The sequence below is a fragment of the Hyla sarda genome, chromosome 7 (assembly GCF_029499605.1).
Source record: "Hyla sarda isolate aHylSar1 chromosome 7, aHylSar1.hap1, whole genome shotgun sequence".
Lineage (NCBI taxonomy): Eukaryota > Metazoa > Chordata > Amphibia > Anura > Hylidae > Hyla > Hyla sarda.
Window position 1 is genome coordinate 199,615,167 of NC_079195.1, and position 20,695 is coordinate 199,635,861.

The 20,695-nt window shown below is 47.1% G+C and overlaps 1 protein-coding gene and 1 pseudogene across 6 annotated transcripts in view; one reads left to right on the forward strand and one right to left on the reverse strand.

The window, feature by feature from the left end:
• The window catches only part of LOC130283205 (E3 ubiquitin-protein ligase COP1-like), a 267,537-nt pseudogene extending 259,399 nt beyond the window's left edge, over nucleotides 1–8,138 (reverse strand).
• Nucleotides 4,773–20,695, forward strand: part of DCST2 (DC-STAMP domain containing 2) — a 74,357-nt gene continuing 58,434 nt past the window's right edge. Inside the window, exons 1-3 of one of the 6 annotated variants that reach the window (XM_056532122.1) lie at nucleotides 4,773–4,855; nucleotides 15,188–15,358; nucleotides 20,104–20,205. In XM_056532122.1, the coding sequence (XP_056388097.1) occupies nucleotides 15,226–15,358; nucleotides 20,104–20,205 (235 nt within the window). In that variant the 5' untranslated portion in view covers nucleotides 4,773–4,855; nucleotides 15,188–15,225. Of the gene's footprint in view, nucleotides 4,856–11,987; nucleotides 13,238–15,185; nucleotides 15,359–20,103; nucleotides 20,206–20,695 lie in introns of those variants that run through there. The other 5 variants (XM_056532119.1, XM_056532118.1, XM_056532116.1 and 2 more) reach the window with 5 other exon arrangements.

Consider the following 20,695-nt stretch of genomic DNA (forward strand, 5'->3'; position numbering starts at 1 on the left):
AGGGCTTGTGGTGGTGGAATTGGGATAAAGCCTTGTGGGGGTGTAGGGTAGTTAGGGTGTTGCTGTTCAGGATAGTTAAGGGCGCTGTTAACCCTTGTCACTCGTGATGCCAGAGTGAGGGTTAAATGCTGTATTCTTGATAGGCCTATTGCCACCCTTCCCAAGAGCAATAGGTGATGCAGAAATAAAGGATTGTCCACAACCACTGTTAACTGAAAACTTGCAGGAACTTTTACTGAAGAATTTCTGTACATGCAGCAATAGTAACAGTCCAGATAACAGAGTCTCTATGCATATAGCTGAGCAGCGATTGACAGTTGGTTGGGATCAGATAAGCTCAATTTAGCTTCTTAGGGATTGTATAGCAGAGATCCGCTGGATTTAAGGGTGAGTTTAGGTCCAGTGATCTTGCGGTGAGTAGCGGGGAATTGCTTAGTCTATCCGCTATGTTAGAGGCCTAGGCCGCAAGGCTTTGGCCTAGTAAATAGTCTTGTAAGCTGCGGATGTCCTACCTCTTCCAGAGTCAGCAACCCAAGAGAGAAGAGCTTGATGCTGCTTGCTTGGCAGCACAGGAACAAGAGAGCGATTAAGATGGCGCAGGTCCCTTATATGGGCAGGGGCTGGCCATTTTGGATTGGTCCATAACAACTGTCACTCACCGTCAGGGCTGCCATCAGAAATTTCGGGGCCCCTCACACAGCTCAAGGCCTGGGCCCCCCCCCCCAGCTGGAAGGGGGACATGCCTTACCCAGCACGGAGCACTGGCTGACATGCCCCTCCATGTACCCCATAGAGATACATGGAGGGAGTGTGCCGGCCACGGCTTCCTGCAGGGTACAGACGTGCAGGAGATCAGGGGGGGGGGGTTCACAGCACTTCGACCCCCCTGCGATCTATAACTTATCCCCTAACAGTTATTTTTCACCAGACTACTCCTTTAACAGAGGGGTCTACCCAAACTATATGGAAGCAACTATTAACAGAGGGGCTTACCCAAACTATATAGGGGGCTCCATATAGTTTGGGTAGGCCCCTCTGTTAATAGTTGCCCCCATAGGTCTAGCTAGAAACCACAGTGCCCGATGCAAAAAATTACCTCGGGGCTCCCTATCCCTCCCCCTGCCTGTTGCCCCCCCCCCCCCCCCCCGGGGCCATTTTTTTGGTGGGGGTCTGACTGCTGAGACCCCCACCGATCACCTCGGTTGAAGTGGTTCTCCAGCTGTTGGAAAGCTAAAACTCCCATCATGTCTGGAGAGTCTTAGGCATTATGGGAGTTGTAGTTTTGTAACAGCTGCAGAGACACAGATTGGACACAGTTTTACCCATCATCACTGCAGAACTTACAAGTGACTACAGCTCTGATGGGACAGTCAGGAGAATACACAATGATATCAGTGACGTCTTCTGACTTGAGTGATATCTTCTCTGTTATCTTTTCTTCTTCATCGGGTCCAGAGACCAGGTCTTCCTCCAGCTCCATCTTCTCTGCAGAGTCTGACATCCAGACATCATTGGCTCCTCACTTTGTCAGCAGATCCTCATCCTCTGCATGAAAACAGTAATCATTATAACCTTGCCAGGTTGAATATAATACTGCTATACACTGTACCCTGAATACTGCTATACACTGTATCCACTAAATATAATCCTGCCACACACTGTACCATGAATATAATACTACCACACACTGTACCCTAAATAAAATACTGCCCCACACTGTACCCTAAACAAAATACTGCCCCACACTGTACCCTGAATATAATACTACCACACACCGTACCCTGAATATAATACTGCCCCACACTGTACCCTAAATATAATACTGCCCCACACTGTACCCTGAATGTAATACTGCCCCACACTGTACCCTGAATATAATACTGCTCCACACTGTACTCTGAATATAATACTGCCCCACACTGTACCCTAAATAAAATACTACCCCACACTGTACCCTGAATATAATACTGCTATACACTGTACCCACTAAATATAATCCTGCCCCACACTATACCCTGAATATAATACTGCTATACACTGTACCCACTAAATACAATCCTGCAACACACTGTACCCCCTGAATATAATCCTACCACACACTGTACCCTGAATATAATACTGCCACACACTGTACCTCTGAATATAATACTGCTATACACTGTACCCTGAATATAATACTGCCACACACTGTACCCTGAATATAATACTGCCACACACTGTACCCTGAATATAATCCTGCCACACACTGTACCCTGAATATAATACTGCCACACACTGTACCCTGAATATAATACTGCCTCACACTGTACCCTGAATATAATACTGCCACACACTGTACCCTGAATATAATACTGCCACACACTGTACCCCTGAATATACTGCTATACACTGTACCCTGAATATAATCCTGCCACACACTGTACCCTGAATATAATACTGCCACACACTGTACCCTGAATATAATACTGCTATACACTGTACCCTGAATATAATACTGCCACACACTGTACCCTGAATATAATACTGCCACACACTGTACCCTGAATATAATACTGCTATACACTGTACCCTGAATATAATACTGCCACACACTGTACCCTGAATATAATACTGCCACACACTGTACCCTGAATATAATACTGCCACACACTGTACCCTGAATATAATCCTGCCACACACTGTACCCTGAATATAATACTGCCACACACTGTACCCTGAATATAATACTGCCTCACACTGTACCCTGAATATAATACTGCCACACACTGTACCCTGAATATAATACTGCCACACACTGTACCCCTGAATATACTGCTATACACTGTACCCTGAATATAATCCTGCCACACACTGTACCCTGAATATAATACTGCCACACACTGTACCCTGAATATAATACTGCTATACACTGTACCCTGAATATAATACTGCCACACACTGTACCCTGAATATAATACTGCCACACACTGTACCCTGAATATAATACTGCTATACACTGTACCTAGAATATAATCCTGCCACACTGTACCCTGAATATAATCCTGCCACACACTGTACCCTGAATATAATCCTGCCACACACTGTACCCTGAATATAATCCTGCCACACACTGTATCCACTGAATATAATACTGCCACACATCATAAATACATATACACCCTGTCTTATCCTGTGTCCTCATCAACCCCATAACCCCCACCAAACCTCTCCTCATCACTACTATAACCCCCCAGCACCTCTCATCACCCCCATAACCCCCCTGCACCTCTTATGACCCCCATAACACCCCCCCTGCAACTCTTATCACCCCCATAACCCCCTGCACCCTTTATCACCCACAGAACAACCCCCGTGCTTTACTTACCATGCCGGGGATCGTTCTAGCGGCGTGAGGCTGCAGCTGCTCCGAGCGCTGGATGGTGCAGGGACAGGTCAGGTGATTGGAGTGGATGTGCTTGCCTGCGCGGGGCACGTGACATCTCTACTCCCATCAGCCCCTGACCTGTCCGGTGTAATGAGAAATTCTGTGTCTTGACAAGTTCTATGTCCCGGTGAGCAGACACACCCTCCCATCAACCAATCACAGTGCAATCACAGTGTCTGTGCTGGCAGCTCTGCTGACTCAGCACTATCATCAGCTGATCGGGACACAGAACTTGTCAAGACACAGAATTTCTCACTGTAGAACTATAAAGTGCAACATGCTGGAAGTTGTAGTTTTGGTTCGGGTCAGCTGCAGAGCCATAGGCTGCATCAGGGCATGCTGGGAGTTGTAGTTACTAACTGCAATTCCCAGGATTCCTTGACACATCTATGGCTCTGCAGCTGACACAGACCAAAACTACAACTCCCAGCATGTTACACAATAACCTTAACTGTACTACTATACAGTGCAACATGCTGCAACACCCACACAACCATAGGCTGTATCAGGACATGCTGGGAGTTGTAGTTATCTAGTAACTAAATGCAACTTCCAACATTTTCTGACACCTAAATTAGAGTAAATAAAATGGACCACATAAACTGGAGAACAACATCGCCCCCCCCCCCCCCCCCCCCCGCCCCCCCGGTAACACAGCGTTGTTCACAGTGTTTTCCAATCAAAAGACTCCATAGATAAGTCCCTATGAAGACTGAAAAATAGTGATTATAATACTTTAAAAAGTGCGTATATATGTGAATAAGCCCTTTTCCTAATAAAAGTTTCCAATTTTTTTTAAATAAAAATAATGTACAAAAATAAACATAAGTGGTAACGCTGCATGTGGAAATGTCCAGACTATTAAAATAAAATGTTAATTAAACTGTACGGTGAACAGTGTAAATGTAAAAAATTATTACATATTACATTACATAATTGCTCATTTTTGGTCACTTCATATGAGACATTTTTTACAAGGTGATCAAAAAGTTACATCTAGACTTTTCTGGGTTTGCCTCGGGCATAAAAGGAGCTAGCTACAGCTCTCCCGCCGCTAATAGCCTGGCATGCTGCGATCGCCGTGGCCGCTATTAATGCATTAGATCACCGCTGTGAACGTCGGACAGCCGTCAGCCTATCAGATGTTCCGCCTCGGCCAGTGATAGGTTGAGCCCACTGTCGTGTAAGAAGCCGGCTTCTTACATGACAGTGGGCTCAGCCCATCACCAGCCGAGGAGGGACATCGCTGCGGCCGGTGATAGGCTGACGGCTGTCCGACGTTCACGTCCTCAGTGTAATGCCGACATTGGAACATGCGTTAATTTATTTTTGTTTACCTTTTACAGCCCGGGCATAGGGATACAGTATAGAGTGTCAGCGTCGGCGGCCGCAACAAACAGAAGGACGAGGAGGGCAGCGCTTGCGGGTGACGTGAGTAGTACCCCAATGGGGACAACGCAGCTGGGCTAATAATTAATTGGGGCGGAGGGGGGGAATACCGTTATATACCGTGGAACCGCCATAAGTTACAAAAATATCGCGATACACATATTTGGCCATACCGCCCAGCCCTAGGGGGGACTACATTAGTGTTTGTACTACTATCCCCATCATGGATCATTTTTTTAAACGGGGACAAACGGCCATGTGAACGCACCCTAAGCAGTCCATTTTTCTAGTGGGGGGTCCAACTGCTGGGACCCCCACCAATCACCTTGGTTCCAGTTGCTCTCCAGCTGTTGTAAAACTGGAGAGCCTCAGGCATTATGGGAGTTGTAGTTTTGCAACAGCTGGAGAGCCACAGATTAGGCTACATCGTCACCTATCATCACTGCAGAACTAACAAGTGACTACAACCGATGGAGAAAAGAGAAAACACAATGGAGAAAACACAATGATGTCAGTGACCTGAGTGACGTCTTCTCTGTTGTCTTTTCTTTTCTTCTCCTTCTGGTCCAGACACCAGGACTTCTTCCAACTCCATCTTCTCTGCAGAGTCTGAAACCCGGACATCATAGGTTCTCACTTTGTCAGTAGATCCTCATCCTCTGTATGAAGAAAATAATCATTATTATTCTGCTAAATACTGTACCCCCTGAATATAATACTGACAACCACTGTGCCCCTGAATATAAAACAACCATCAACTGTACCTCCTGCATATAATACTGCCACCCACTTTACCCCCTGAATATAATACTGCCTCCTACTATACCCCCTGAATATAATACTGCCACCAGTGTCCCCTGAATATAATACTGCCACACATTGTATCCCCTGAATATAATACTGCCACACACTGCATCCCCTGAATATAAAACTACCATCAACTGTACCTCCTGCATATAATACTGCCACCCACTATACCCCCTGGATATAATACTGCCTCCTACTATACCCCCTGAATATAATACTGCCACCTAATGTACCTCCTGAATATAATACTGCCTCCTACTGTACCCCCTGAATATAATACTGCCACCTACTGTACCCCCTGAATGTAATACTGCCACCCACTGTATCCCCTGAATATAAAACTACTATCAACTGTACCTCCCGCATATAATACTGCCATCCACTGTAACCCATGAAAATAATACTGCCTCCTACTATACCCCCTGAATATAACCGTATACATGTGCGTTTCCCATTGCCGTCCATGTTAAAAAAAAATGTATGCGGTTGCAGTACGGTTTTTAAACCGGAGTCAAAACCGTGGTTGACCACAATTTTGTCTCCGGTTTAAAAACCGTACTGCAACCGCATAATTTTTTTTAACATGGACGTCAATGGGAAACGCACATGTATACGGTTCCATATGGGAAAAACGTATACGTTTTTACTTTGCACATGGACATTTGAATCCTAAAGTCCCCACCCAAGACCCCTCCCATTAAAAATGGACAAAATTTTCAAAAACGTATGGGTTTTTTTTTTTTATAAAAACTGACGGAACTGTATGCACTTTTAAAAACAGTATACTGTTTAAAAACGCATACGGTTTACTTTTTTCCATACTGTTCCATCCGTTTTTTTGCCATACGGTTTTCTTTAGAAAAACAGATTGAAAACAGTATGGCAAAAACGTAGTGTGAACCCAGCCTTACACACATCTCCACACATCATACATGTTGCTTACACACATCTATCATTCATGCACACACACATGATTCATATACAGTGGTCCCTCAACATACGATGGTAATTCGTTCCAAAAGAGCCATCTTTTGTCGAATCCATCGTATGTTGAGTGATTCGTTCAATGTTAAGTATAGGAAGCTGTACTCACCTGTCCCCGCCGCTCCGGACCGTGTCCCGCCACTCCCGATGGTGACCCCGGGCCTCCGCTGGGCTCTCCTGGTCTTCTCCGGTCCTCTGCTGGGCTCTCCTGGTCTTCTCCGGTCCTCTGCTGGGCTCTCCTGGTCTTCTCCGGTCCTCCGCTGTCATTCGCCGCTGCGTACGCCGTTCCTATTGGATGACGGGACGGCGTGCGCAACAGCGAAGTGACGTCACCGGAGAGGGCCGAGAAGACACCGAAGGAACAGCGCTGGACCCGGAGGGCACCCCGAAGCATCGTGGAGGGGTAAGTAATATTCACCGCACCACACGGGGAACATTAAGCTGCTATCCGGCAGCAGCTTAAGCATTTTGCGCTGCCGGATAGCACTTAATGCGATGGCCCCGACATCGTATGTCGATTTGATCATATGCCGGGGCCATCGTAGGTCAGGGGGTCACTGTATCATAGATACATACACACACACACCATACATACACACACACACCATACATACACACGCGGCCTCCGCCACACATGCATAATACATACATACACACACACACATCATACATGCACCCGCCACCTCCAGATCCCCCCTGCATAATATATCTCTAAACATCATACATGTTGATTACGAACATCATTCTTACACCATACATCCAGTACACCCACACACACACCGTACACCCAAACACACCGTACACCCGCCCACACACACCGTACACACACACCGTACACCCACACACACCATACACCCACATACACACCATACACACACACACACACCGTACACACACACACACCCCATACACACAGTACATACACACACACACACAAAATACACACAGTACATACACACCATACACACAGTACATACACACACCATACATACCATACATACAGTACATACACACACACCATACATACAGTATATACACACACATGATACACACACCATACATACAGTACATACACACACACCATACATACAGTACATACACACACCATACATATACACACACAATACATACGATACATATACACACACACACCATACATACAGTACATACACACACACACACACACAAATACATACAGTACATACACACACACCATACATATACACACACACCATACAGTACATGTAAACACACACACACCATACATACAGTACATACACACACACCATACATCAGGTATGTGGAATTCCTATCGCCCGACGCCCGGGACAAGCAGTTCCGGGCACCGGGCAGGTGAAGTTGTCCGCCCCTTAGCCCGGCTTCGGGCAAGCAGGGTCGGACCTTACAAGTCGCCCAGACCTCTGCAGACTGTATGGAGCGGGCTTCCGACTCCTGCCCGCTCCCTACTCTGCAGCCCCCGGCTGTAAAAACCTGTTTCCTCCGAAGCAGAGCAGGGGAGATGAGAAGCTGCGTATGTCTTCTCTCCCCTGCTCTGCAGACGTGCGGGGGGAGATGAGGGGGCGTGGCTTCTTGCTCCCCGTGCAGCCTGCATCCTCTGCCTTCACTCCCCCCAGCTGTAGCTTCGGAGAGCTGAGGGGAGGAGGCACGTCTGCACGGGGAGATGCATGCAGCACTCACAGGGGAGTATGGAGCGGGCTCAGGATTCCTGCCCGCTCCATACTCTGCACCCCCGCGGCTGTTCGCAGTAGCCGGGGCTGTCGCTAATAGTCAGCATGTGGCGATCGCTGTGGCTGGCTATTAACCCTTTAGATCGCCGCTGTCAAAGCTGACAGTAGCATCTAAAGGGAGATGTGAATGCTCCCTGGTGGGCTAGTGGGGTGGATTGCCCCCCCGCAGCACGATCGCAGGGGGGCGTTCCAATATGGAGGTAGCCGGAGGACTTACCTCTGCTTCCTCCTGTCCCGGCTCTGTCATTGATAGAGCATGGCTGGACAAGGCTCTATCAATGGATCACAGAGCACACAGATTAATAGAGTTCAAAAGAATCTAATGATTCCTCATATAAGTGTAATAAAGTGTAAAAAAAAAAAAGTTTTAATATAAGTTTGAAAGACACATTAACCCAGTGGTCTCCAAACTGTGGCCCTCCAGATGTAACTACAATTCCCAGCATGCCAGGACAGCTGTTGGCTGTCCGGGCATGCTGGGAGTTGTAGTTTTGCAACATCTGGAGGGCCACAGTTTGAAGACCACTGCATTAACCCCTTCCATGTGAAAAGTTCAAATCACCCCGTTTTCCTATATAAAAACATGTAAACATAATAAAAATAACCATATTTGTTATCGCTTCATGCGTAATTGTACAACCTATTAAAATGTTAAAAAAAAGTTAAAAAGCGATAAAAAAGTCATGCGGAAAAAAAAATAAAGCTACAGGGGTTTAAAATGGCAATTAAAAAAATTAGAAAAAGTTCAGAATTAGTAAAACATGAGGTAAACTATAGAAATCTGGTATTGCTGTAATCAGGCGCCCAAAGTATAAAACTAACATGTTATCTCAACCACAAGGTAAATGGCGCAGAAAGGAAAAACACCAAATCTGCTAAATTATCTTTTACTATTTAAATTTCACTTCCCTAAATATAAATAAATATATATAAATATATTTTTTTTGGTTCAGAGAATATGTTATTGAAAAATTTAAAGATATCATTATAGTAGGTAGTTATGGCTATTATAGGGCGAGGAGGAAAAAACGAGAGTGTAAAAGCGAAAATTGGCCGGACAAGTGGATCGTCATGAGGGATAAGTAGATTTTGCTCCATTTTAGTCCCGTGGACAAGTAGTTTTTCATAAAATTTCCACACCCCTGTACATACAGTACATACCCACACCATACAAACAGTATATACACACCATACATACAGTACATACACACCATACATACAGTACATACACACCATACATACAGTACATACAAACACACCGTACATACACACACACACACCATACATACAGTACATACACACCATACATACAGTACATACACACCATACATACAGTACATAAAAACACACCGTACATACACACACACACCATACATACAGTACATACTCACACACGCACACCATACATACAGTACATCACACCATACATACAGTACATACACACACACACCATACATACACACCATACATACAGTACATCACACCATACATACAGTACATACACACACCATACCTACAGTACATACTCACACACGCACACTGTACATACAGTACACACACACCATACATACAGTACATACACACATACACACACATCATGCACACCATACATACAGTACCTACACACACCATACATACAGTACATACACACACACACACACACATCATGCACACCATACATACAGTACCTACACACATCATACATACAGTACATACAAACATCATACATACAGTACATACACACATCATGCATACAGTACATAAACACACACACACCATGCATACAGTACATACATACACACATCATACACACACCATACATACACACACATCATACATACAGTACATACACACACCATACATACAGTACATACACACACCGTGCATACAGTACATACACATCATACCTACAGTACATACACACACACCGTGCATACAGTACATACACACACACACACATCATACATACACACCATACATGCACACACACACACCATACATACAGTACATACACATCATCCATACAGTACATACACACACCATGCATACAGTATATACACATCATACATACAGCATATACACATCATACATACACCATACATACACAAACATCGTACATACACACACACACATCATACATACAGTACATACACACACATCATACATACACCATACATACACACACATCATACATACACACATATCATACATACAGTACATACACACATTATACACCATACATACACACACATCAAACATACACCATACATACACACATCATACATACCATACATACACACACATCATATATACCATACTTACACACACATCATACATACAGTACATAAACACACCAGACATATAGTACATACACATCATACCTACAGTACATACACACATCATACATACACACCATACATACAGTACATACACACACACACCATACATACAGTACATACACACATCATACATACAGTACATAAACACACACCATGCATACAGTACATACACACACCATGCATACAGCACATACACATCATACATACACCATACATACACAAACATCGTACATACACACACATCATACATACACCATACATACACACACATCATACATACAGTACATATACACATTATACACCATGCACACACATCATACATACATTCACACACATACATACACACACACACATCATGCATACACCATACATACACACACATCATACATACAGTACATACACACACATACACATACACACATCATACATACAGTACATACACACACCATGCAGACAGACATCATACATACACCATACATACACACACATCATGCATACACCATACATACACACACATCATACATACACACACATCATACATACAGTACATACACACACACACACAGAGATACACACATCATACATACAGTACATACACACACCATGCATACACCATACATACACCATACATACAGACATCATACATACACACACATCATACATACAGTACATACACACATCATACACACACCATATATACACACACATCATACATAAACACACACATCATACATACACACACATCATGCATACACCATACATACACACATTATACATATACACTGTCTCCGGACATTAAATCACCGCCCCCCCCCTCCCCCCCCCATCGCTTCTCCAGACCCAGACCCCCCCACTCCTCCAGACCCGAAAATAACCCCCCAGGCCAAAAAGTAAGCCGCTGCCACTCCTCCAGAACCCAAACTAAATTAACCCCTTCTCACTCACCTGCTGGCACCATGAAGATCAGCGAGGAGGGAATGGGGATTGAGATTAGCGCCTGTACGTCCTCTCTCCCCTGCTGTGGCTGACCATGCAAACTTGCGACTTCACCGTGAATAGTTATGTCCTCCCAAGACAAAGCAGGGGGAGGTGAGGAGGAGCTGTGCACGTACGTCTTCTCTCCCCTCCCCCCGCTCTGGGTTTTCCCCGTACAAACTTGCAACCTCCCGTGGTAGATTAGGTCCTGTGGAGACAGGGCAGGGGGAGGGGAGGAGCTGTGTACGTCCTCGCTCTCCCCCTGCTGTGTCTTCTTGTGTAATGCAAGCTGCGTCCTCCATCCTGAAGGGGTGTGAGGTACTGAAGGGGTGTGAGGTGAGAATTCCGAACCTAAGGGGCGTGGCTTAATTTTCTCCTGCAAACAAGCGGGAGAGCTGAGGGGAGGAGCGGTCAGTTTCTCACACCTGTGAGGTGAGAGCGCAGGGGAGGAGCGGTCACTGTTTCTCACACCTGTGAGGGGAGATCAGAGGGGAGGAGCGGTCACTGTTTCTTACACCTGTGAGGGGAGATCAGAGGGGAGGAGCGGTCACTGTTTCTCACACCTGTGAGGTGAGAGCGCAGGGGAGGAGCGGTCACTGTTTCTCACACCTGTGAGGGGAGATCAGAGGGGAGGAGCGATCACTGTTTCTCACGCCTGCGAGGGGAGATCAGAGGGGAGGAGCGGTCACTGTTTCTCACACCTGTGAGGGGAGATCAGAGGGGAGGAGAGGTCCCTGTTTCTCACACCTGTGAGGGGAGATCAGAGGGGAGGAGCGGTCACTGTTTCTTACACCTGTGAGGGGAGATCAGAGGGGAGGAGCGGTCACTGTTTCTCACACCTGTGAGGGGAGATCAGAGGGGAGGAGCGGTCACTGTTTCTCACACCTGTGAGGGGAGATCAGAGGGGAGGAGTGGTCCCTGTTTCTCACACCTGTGAGGTGAGAACGCAGGGGAGGAGCGGTCACTGTTTCTCACACCTGTGAGCGGAGATCAGAGGGGAGGAGCAGTCCCTGTTTCTCACATCTGTGCACCTGTGAGGTCAGAGCGGAGGGGAGGAGCGGTCCGAGTTTCTCACAGGTTCGGAAATCTCACATCACACCGGTAAACCGCCGTCCCCAAGATGGGAAGCAGAGAAGGACCATTGAAGTGGCTGTGCGGCTGGTGCAGCCGCGGTTTCTCCTGCTTGAAATGCGACTGCGGCTCTGCATGCTCTAAGTGTAACTGTTGCAGATGCAAATGCGACTGTGTGCCCCTGCTGTGCCCCCCGCCAGAAGAACAACTAAAAGTGGATGAAGTCAGCGCCGATGACTATATGGTCGCCAATCGGTTCGTGAAGACCAAAATCAGGAAGGACACACCACTGAAGGCCTTACTGCGGAGCTTTGGAGGGCTCTGCGTGGGCATTCTCCTCACTATGGCCTATGCGTTTATTGTGCTTTTTATCAAAAACTACAACCTATGGTTCTGCCTCATCACCACCCTGGCCATCGCATCCTTCCTGAGTCTCGGCATGGCGTTTTCTAGGAAAGTCAGGATTACTATTCTGCTCATGTTACTGGAGATATTCTCAAGTAAGGCTGGGTTCACACTACGATTTGGGACTACGGTTCCCGTATATGGCTGGGAGGAGGGGGTGGGCCTTAATCGCGGCGCCCGCACTCAGCCGTATTCGGGAACCGTATTTAATGCATGTCTATGAGCCGACCGGAGTTAACCGCAGCCTCCGGTCGGCTGCTTTTTCGGCCGTATGCGGTTTCCCGACCGTAGGCAAAAAACCCGGTCGACCACGTTATAGCTGTTCCAAAGCTCCCCCTAGTGGTGGCTGCAGGAAGACTGAATTTTATGATTTCATTCTATGGCAGCGTTTCCAAACCAATGTTGCAAAACTACAACTCCCAGGATGCCCAGACAGCCTTTGGCTGTCTGGGCATGCTGGGAGTTTTAGTTTTTGCACCAGCTGGAGGCACACTGGTTGGGAAACATTGTTCTAGATTATAATATTTCATTCTTTTGTACACAGGCTTTTATGCTAGTATTATACATTTTATATAAAAATTCAAAAGGATATCACAACCAATAGTTTTTATTTAAAAGTGGCTAATAATATTGTTTTAATGGAGGAGGTAAAGTTGCCCAGTTGCCCATAGCAACCAATCAGATTGCTTCTTTCATAAAAAACATAAAAGAAGTGATTTGATTGTTTGCTATGGGCGACTGGTCAACTTTTCCTCTGCACAGGTTTTTAGACCTCTCGGACCCCAAAATCCCATCTCCACCCCCCCCCCCCCCTTCCCCCCTTGATCAGCTACTTATCTTGTGAAGTTAATTTGGGCTGCAGTACCCCTTTAAGAGACATAGGGGGGGATTTATCAAAACCAGTGCAAAGAAAAAAGCTGACCAGTTGCCCATAGCAACCACTCATATTCTTTTATGGTTCAGAGGTCTTTTAAAACTGAAAATAGCGATCTGATTAGTTGCTATGGGCAACTGGGCAACTTTTCCTCTGCACAAGTTCTCATAAATCTCCCCAAATAAGGATGCTTTCACATCATGATTTCTGCCTACGGTTGCAGCATCCAGCTGGGGGAGGGGAAAACCGGGCGCTCCCATACCCCAGCCGGACCGGCGCTGAAATCCATTCACTTTAATGAGCCAACCAGAGTCAAACGGTGACTCCAGTCGGCTAATTTTTTGACCCGTATCCGGTTTTGTGACCGGACCTATAACTGTAGTAAACTACAGTTTCAGGTCCGGTCATTAAACCGGATATGGGTCAAAAATTTACTCTGGTTGGCTCATTAAAGTGAGCGCCGGTCTGGTTGGGGTACGAGAGCGCCCGGTTTTCCCCTGCCCCAGCCAGATGTAGCAGCCGTAGGCTGAAATTGTGGTGTGAAAGCACCCTAACTCTTTTATTGTTCCATCTAAAGACCCATAGGAGGGCTTATTTTTTGTGAGACCAATTATACTTCGGAATTACAACTTTCATTTTACCATAAAATGGACGGCGAAGCAATTTTGCAACTTCTCGGGGTTTCGTCTTTCCGCGTTGCACTTTATGGTAAAACTGACATGTTAATTCTTTGGGTCAATAAGATTAAAATGATTCCCATGTTTACATGCTTAGTTATTATTGTAACAGAGATACATGGAGATGGCGTGTTGGCCGGCGCTTTGTGTGGGAGTCAACATGCCCCTTTCTGCGGAAAGTCAGGGTCCTGTGAAGGAGATCGCGGGGGTCCCAGCAGTCGGACCCCCGCGATCGAAAACTAGATTTTTCTGCACGATAGTTCTCTTTTAAATTCCAACCGAATTCTTTCTATCAGTCTATCACTATGCCAGTGTTTCCCAACCAGGGTTCCTCCAGCTGTTGCAAAACTACAACTCCCAGCACGCTCGGACAGCCGTTGGTTGTCCGTACATGCTGGGAGTGGTGGTTTTGCAACAGCTGGAGGCTCACCGGTTGGGAAACACTGCACTATGCACTGCAGCCCATCGTGGTATCTAATCTCTATCTATTTCAGGTGAGGTAAAGACCATCATCCTTTTTCTCGCCTTTGCCATGATCGTGCAAGGGCCGACCGCCAACATAATAGAAAACGGAAAACGGTCGACGGAGTCAATGGCGTGTGGGGCCCAACTGGTTCTAAATGAAACCAAAGAAATGTCATCAATGGTCACCAATCCCATATTGAGTGAGTAACATGTAAATACAATGTATGTAACAGTGGTTTCCAATCAGGGTGCCTCCAGCTGTTGCAAAACTACAACTCCAAATATTCCTGGGCATGCTGGAAGCTGTAATTTTGCAACAGCTGGAGGCACCCTGGCTGGAAAAACACTGTTCTATAACAATAGCGTACAGTAGGGGGCTGCTGCAGAAGAGCAGAGATACGGTACAGAACTGTATAATGTGCAGTGCAGCTGCTGCATAACCTCTTTTCTCTATCGGCTCCATTGGGGGACACAGACCGTGGGTGTATGCTGCTGTCTCTAGGAGGTATGACACTATGGCAACAAGAGAAGTCGGCTCCTCCCAGCAGGATATACCCGCCTCCAGGCCCTGAGGTAATCAGTTTAAGCTTAGTGTCTTGCAGGAGGTGGACATGGTCTGGATTTCTCCAGACCAGGTCTTATGTTTTATTATTTTCCTAGTTAGGGAATGTGTTAGTTTTTCATTCCTTTTTTCTTTCCTGTTTTCAGGTGGGGACTCAGGGACTCCGGTTCCCTGTTTCCCCATTGCGAGTAAGGGGGCACAGACATTGCGTATATGCGCTGTTCACCCCCCCTCGCCAACAGTCAGCCCTGGGTTGGTACCTCATGGGTCCGGGTCCCCCTATTCCCTGCTCGCCTCGCTCGCGCATAGCAGCCAGGCGTGATGCAGGTGATAAAAACTGGCTGAAGACTTCATAGGAAGACTTCATGAGGTAAGTTCTTCTGACTGAGGTGAGTATTTTTCTCCTTTCTTTGTGCCCGACCGCCACCAAAGACTTCCAGCTCTCAAGCTGAATTTTACGCCCTGCTGGTATCCGCCTGGTGTCACCCTGACAAGAAGTTTCAGGACATGAAGAAGGTTCAAGTGCGGTATCCCTTCGCCAAGGACCTCATTGCTCGGTGGACCTTCTCTCCAACTGTGGATCCAAATCCGCCGGTCTCCCTCTAAGGCGCCTTCGCGGCCGTTGGCTAATGCGGCTACCTTCAAGAATCCAGCGGACGTGAAGGTGGATATTTTGGCAATCTCTGCCTTTGATTTTGCTTCTGCCTGGGTGTCAAAGGCCCTTTTAGTATGGTCTTCCAACTCCGCCAGGGTAGTTTTATTTGGACTACCTCCTGATCTGAGCTCCAGCCAGGACCCAGATCCTGGAGAGTCTTAGTCTCAACCTCCAGACCTTGTCTCACTTCGGTTGGATGGTCATTTGGGACAAGCCCAAACGCTCTCCTGGGGCTCCAGTTCGATGCGGTCTCGGCCCGCTCTCGACTCCGCCGACTCTTTTCAAGAGTCTGATGCCTTCAGCTCCCTGCTCCAGTTTCCATTCGCTTTTGCATGGATGTCGTGGGTCGATTGGAGGCCGTGCCATTTGCCAGTTTCATCACCGACCTCTTCAACTAATGATTTTCTTCCGGTGTGAAAGGTCTCCATTGTCTCTCGGCTCAGTCTTGTTGGTCCCTTCTATGGTGGCTTCGTTTTCCCCCTCATTTTTTTCGGGGGTGTTCCTTCCTGTCCATCCCTGCCAGTCTGTCCGGCTGGGGAGGTGTTTTCAGGGACCATCTGGGGTCTTGGCCCCCCGAGAAGCTTTTTCTCCAACATTTTGGGGCCTAGGGCAATTCTTTCTTAGCTTGCTTCTTGGGAATTTCCCTCCTGGGCGGAATTCAGGTTTCCGGCCATCTCAGTTATCTTCAGTTTGGCCGTCCCTGGGATGTGACCTTCTCGGCCGGTCCTCAGTCGTCCATGGCACTGGTCCCTACATCCAGGGGTGTTGGCTGTAATCTGCAACCCCTGGGGCGCTCCAGGCGTGGACCTCTGCTTGTCCCAACCCAACCGAAGCGTTCCTTTCTCTTGGTCGTGCCTTACCCTACCTTGTCTATTTGGTGGTTGAGCTTTGCCCTACCTTATCTGTTTCCTTCCTTTCTTCTCTTTTCGGGGTCTTGAGGAAACTCTCAGTGGGGCATTTCCGCCATTCTAGTGGCCCAGCCTGGGCCCGGCGGGCGTGGTACGTCGTCATGGTCAGGCTCCTGAACGACTTAACGTTGTGCCTTCCCTATCTTCCAGACCTCCTATCTCAGGTCTCCTGTGCCACCCCTATTACCGTCTCTGCTTTGACGGTGTGGTGGTCGAGACCGCGTTTTTTCTCTTCCCAAGTCATTCGCGCCATGCTCAAGGCTCATAAGTCCTCCACGGCAAAAATTTACCGCCGTACCTGGCGGTCTTATTTTAGTTGGTGTGAAGCTCAGGTCTTGTGTCCTGTTACCTTTTCGGTTTCCCGTCTTCTCTCTTTCTTGCAGTCGGGATTGGAACCGGGGTTGTCTCTCAGTTCCCTTAAGGGTCAGGTTTCGTCCCTTTCTATTCTTTTCCAGCGTCCTCTGGCTTCTAATTCTCATGTCCGGACCTTCCTTCAAGGAGTTGTGCATGCTGCCCCTCCTTATCGGTCACCTTTTCCCCCTTGGGACTTGAATCTGGTTCTGGGGGTACTCCAAGGTGAACCTTTTGAACCCCTTGGGGAGGTGTCCCTGCGCCTCTTTTCTTGGAAAGTGGCGTTTTCTTGTTGTTATCTCCTCCATTCGGAGAGTGTCTGAATTGGCAGCTCTCTCTTACCGTTCTCCGTTTCTGGTGCTTCACCAGGACAAGGTTGTCTTCCGGCCAGATCCTTCCTTTTTGCCTAAGGTTGTTTCGGCCTGTCATCTCAATGAGGACATTGTTCTTCCGTCCTTTTACCGCGCTCCTTCTCATTCTAGGGAGGATTTACTCCACATACTGGATGTGGTTTGGGCTGTTAGGTATTGCCTCTCTATCTCTTCTTTGTTTCGTCAGTGCGATTCCCTTTTTGTCCTTACGGAAGGTCGTCGTAAGGGACAACCTGCTTCCAAAGCTACCACTTTCGGTGGATCCGGTCTGCCATTTCGGAAGCCTTCGTTGTAGGGGGAAGATTCCTCCCTTCAGGGTTGTGGCTCATTCTACCCGTTTCTGTTGGGGCATCCTGGGCTCTCCAGAACAAAGCCTCGGCCTCGCAGATTTGCAAGGCGGCTACCCGGTCATCTTTGCACATCCTGCTGGGTATATCCTGCTGGGAGGAGCCAACTTTTTTGCTGCGATAGTGTCATACCTCCTAGAGATAGCAGCATACACCCACGGTCTGTGTCCCCCAATGGATCCTTCAAGAAAGAGATTTTACGGTAAGTGTTAAAAAATCTCCTTTTTTCAGAGAAGAAGCATTTCTTGTCAATCATTGAAGACATCTCCTATAAAAGTGACTGGACATAGATTATAAATATTTGTTATGGATGTCAGTCGATCCCAATGTCCATTATTAAAGACAGTCAATGTCAGCTGCTGCACAACTTCTTTTTTTCCCCCTTTTTTTTTAAATACTAAATAAACTTTTCTACATTAACTTAAGCTATGTTCCCTAACTACATCTAACACCTTCCCTGTCCTTTAAAAAGCTCTGTAACTTACCTATCTTCTTGCTCACTTAGTGTGAGCACCCGGCAGGAGGATGTGGGCGTGCCCCAGCAGGCGCTGTGTCACTGAAGCCTGCTGGGGGGGACTGCTTCCGCCCTCACTCAGGGGGGGGTGAGGGTTTGATGGGAATAGTACCTGCTTATCCTCAGTGTACGGGGCGCCGCTTGTCCTCACTGCCCAGATGCCTGCTCGTCCTCAGTGTATGGAGCGTGTCTTGTCCTCACTGCCCAGATGCCTGCTTGTCCTCAGTGAAAGGAGCACTGCTTGTCCTCAGTGAATGGAGCGCTGCTTGTCCTCAGTGAATGGAGCGCTGCTTGTCCTCAGTGAATGGAGCGCTGCTTGTCCTCAGTGAATGGAATGCTGCTTGTCCTCAGTGAATGGAGCTCTGCTTGTCCTCAGTGAATGGAGCGCTGCTTGTCCTCAGTGTATGGAGCGCCGCTTGTCCTCACTGCCCAGATGCCTGCTTGTCCTCAGTGAATGGGGCGCCGCTTGTCCTCACTGCCCAGATGCCTGCTTGTCCTCAGTGAATGGAGCGCCGGTTGTCCTCACTGCCCAGATGCCTGCTTGTCCTCAGTGAATGGAGCGCTGCTTGTCCTCAGTGTACAGAGTCCTGCTTGTCCTCAGTGAATGGAGCGCTGCTTGTCCTCAGTGTGCAGAGCCCTGCTTGTCCTCAGTGTACGGGGCGCCGCTTGTTCTCAGTGTACGGGGCGCCGCTTTTCCTCAGTGTACGGGGCGCCGCTTGTCCTCACTGCCCAGATGCCTGCTTGTCCCCAGTGTTCAGAGCACCGCTTATCCTCTGTGTTCAGTGCCCTGCATGTGAGCACAGCGCTTCCGCCTGTCTGATTGACAGGCAGGGAGCTGGGCTGAGCTGGTCACGTTCTCAGCCAGCACTGCGATTTCTGACTCACTGCCAGGCCGGCGTGAGTCCGAAATCGATGAAAAACTTGCGGCTAGGGAGACCCCTAGTGGCCACATTTTCAAAACAAAAAACACATAAAAGGAAGCATATATATATATATTTTTTTTACATCTAATTACAAAGTTGTTCTATTTACAATCAGCTCTAACATATCAAAACATTTTTTGATGATAGGTACTCTTTAAGAGAAGAAGCATTTCTTGTTAATCATTGAAGCAATTCTGGTTAAAATTGGATTCTATAGTCAATATCCATTATTGGTATAATATAGTAATAATGTTGTTATTGTCCCATCAGATCTATGTGTGAATGTGATGCTATTATTCTCTGTTTTCTGCCAGGTGCTCTGAAGAGCCTAGAGAAGATTGGGAGTAGTATCCGCTCGGGATCTGAAGGAATCATTAATTTCTTTAAAAATATGATAAAGCGCGCTAAAGATGTTGGTAAGGGCTCCTGGCAGGGGGTGGACAATGGGAAATACTGGGAGGGGAGGGATTGGTCTGTAGTGGGGTTCAATAGGAGACAGGATTAGGGTAATAGAATTTATAGGAGATGTCCCTGTCGAAGAGTCTTGTTTCCGTAATTGGCCTATTATTATCATGGGATGGTCAGTGTGTAGTGTTGAGTGCGAATATTCAAAATATGAATTTTTACCGTGAATATCGGCACTTCGTGAATATTTGGAATATAGTGATGTATATTCGTAATTATGAATATTCATGTTTTTTAATGCAAATTTCTCTATCGGCTCCATTGGGGGACACAGACTGTGGGTGTATGCTGCTGTCTCTAGGAGGTGTGACACTATGGTAATAAAAAAAGTCGGCTCCTCCCAGCAGCATATACCCGCCTCCTGGTCCTGAGCTAATCAGTTTTAGCTTAGCGTCTTGCAGGAGGTGGACATGGTCTGGAATTCTCCAGACTAGGTCTTCT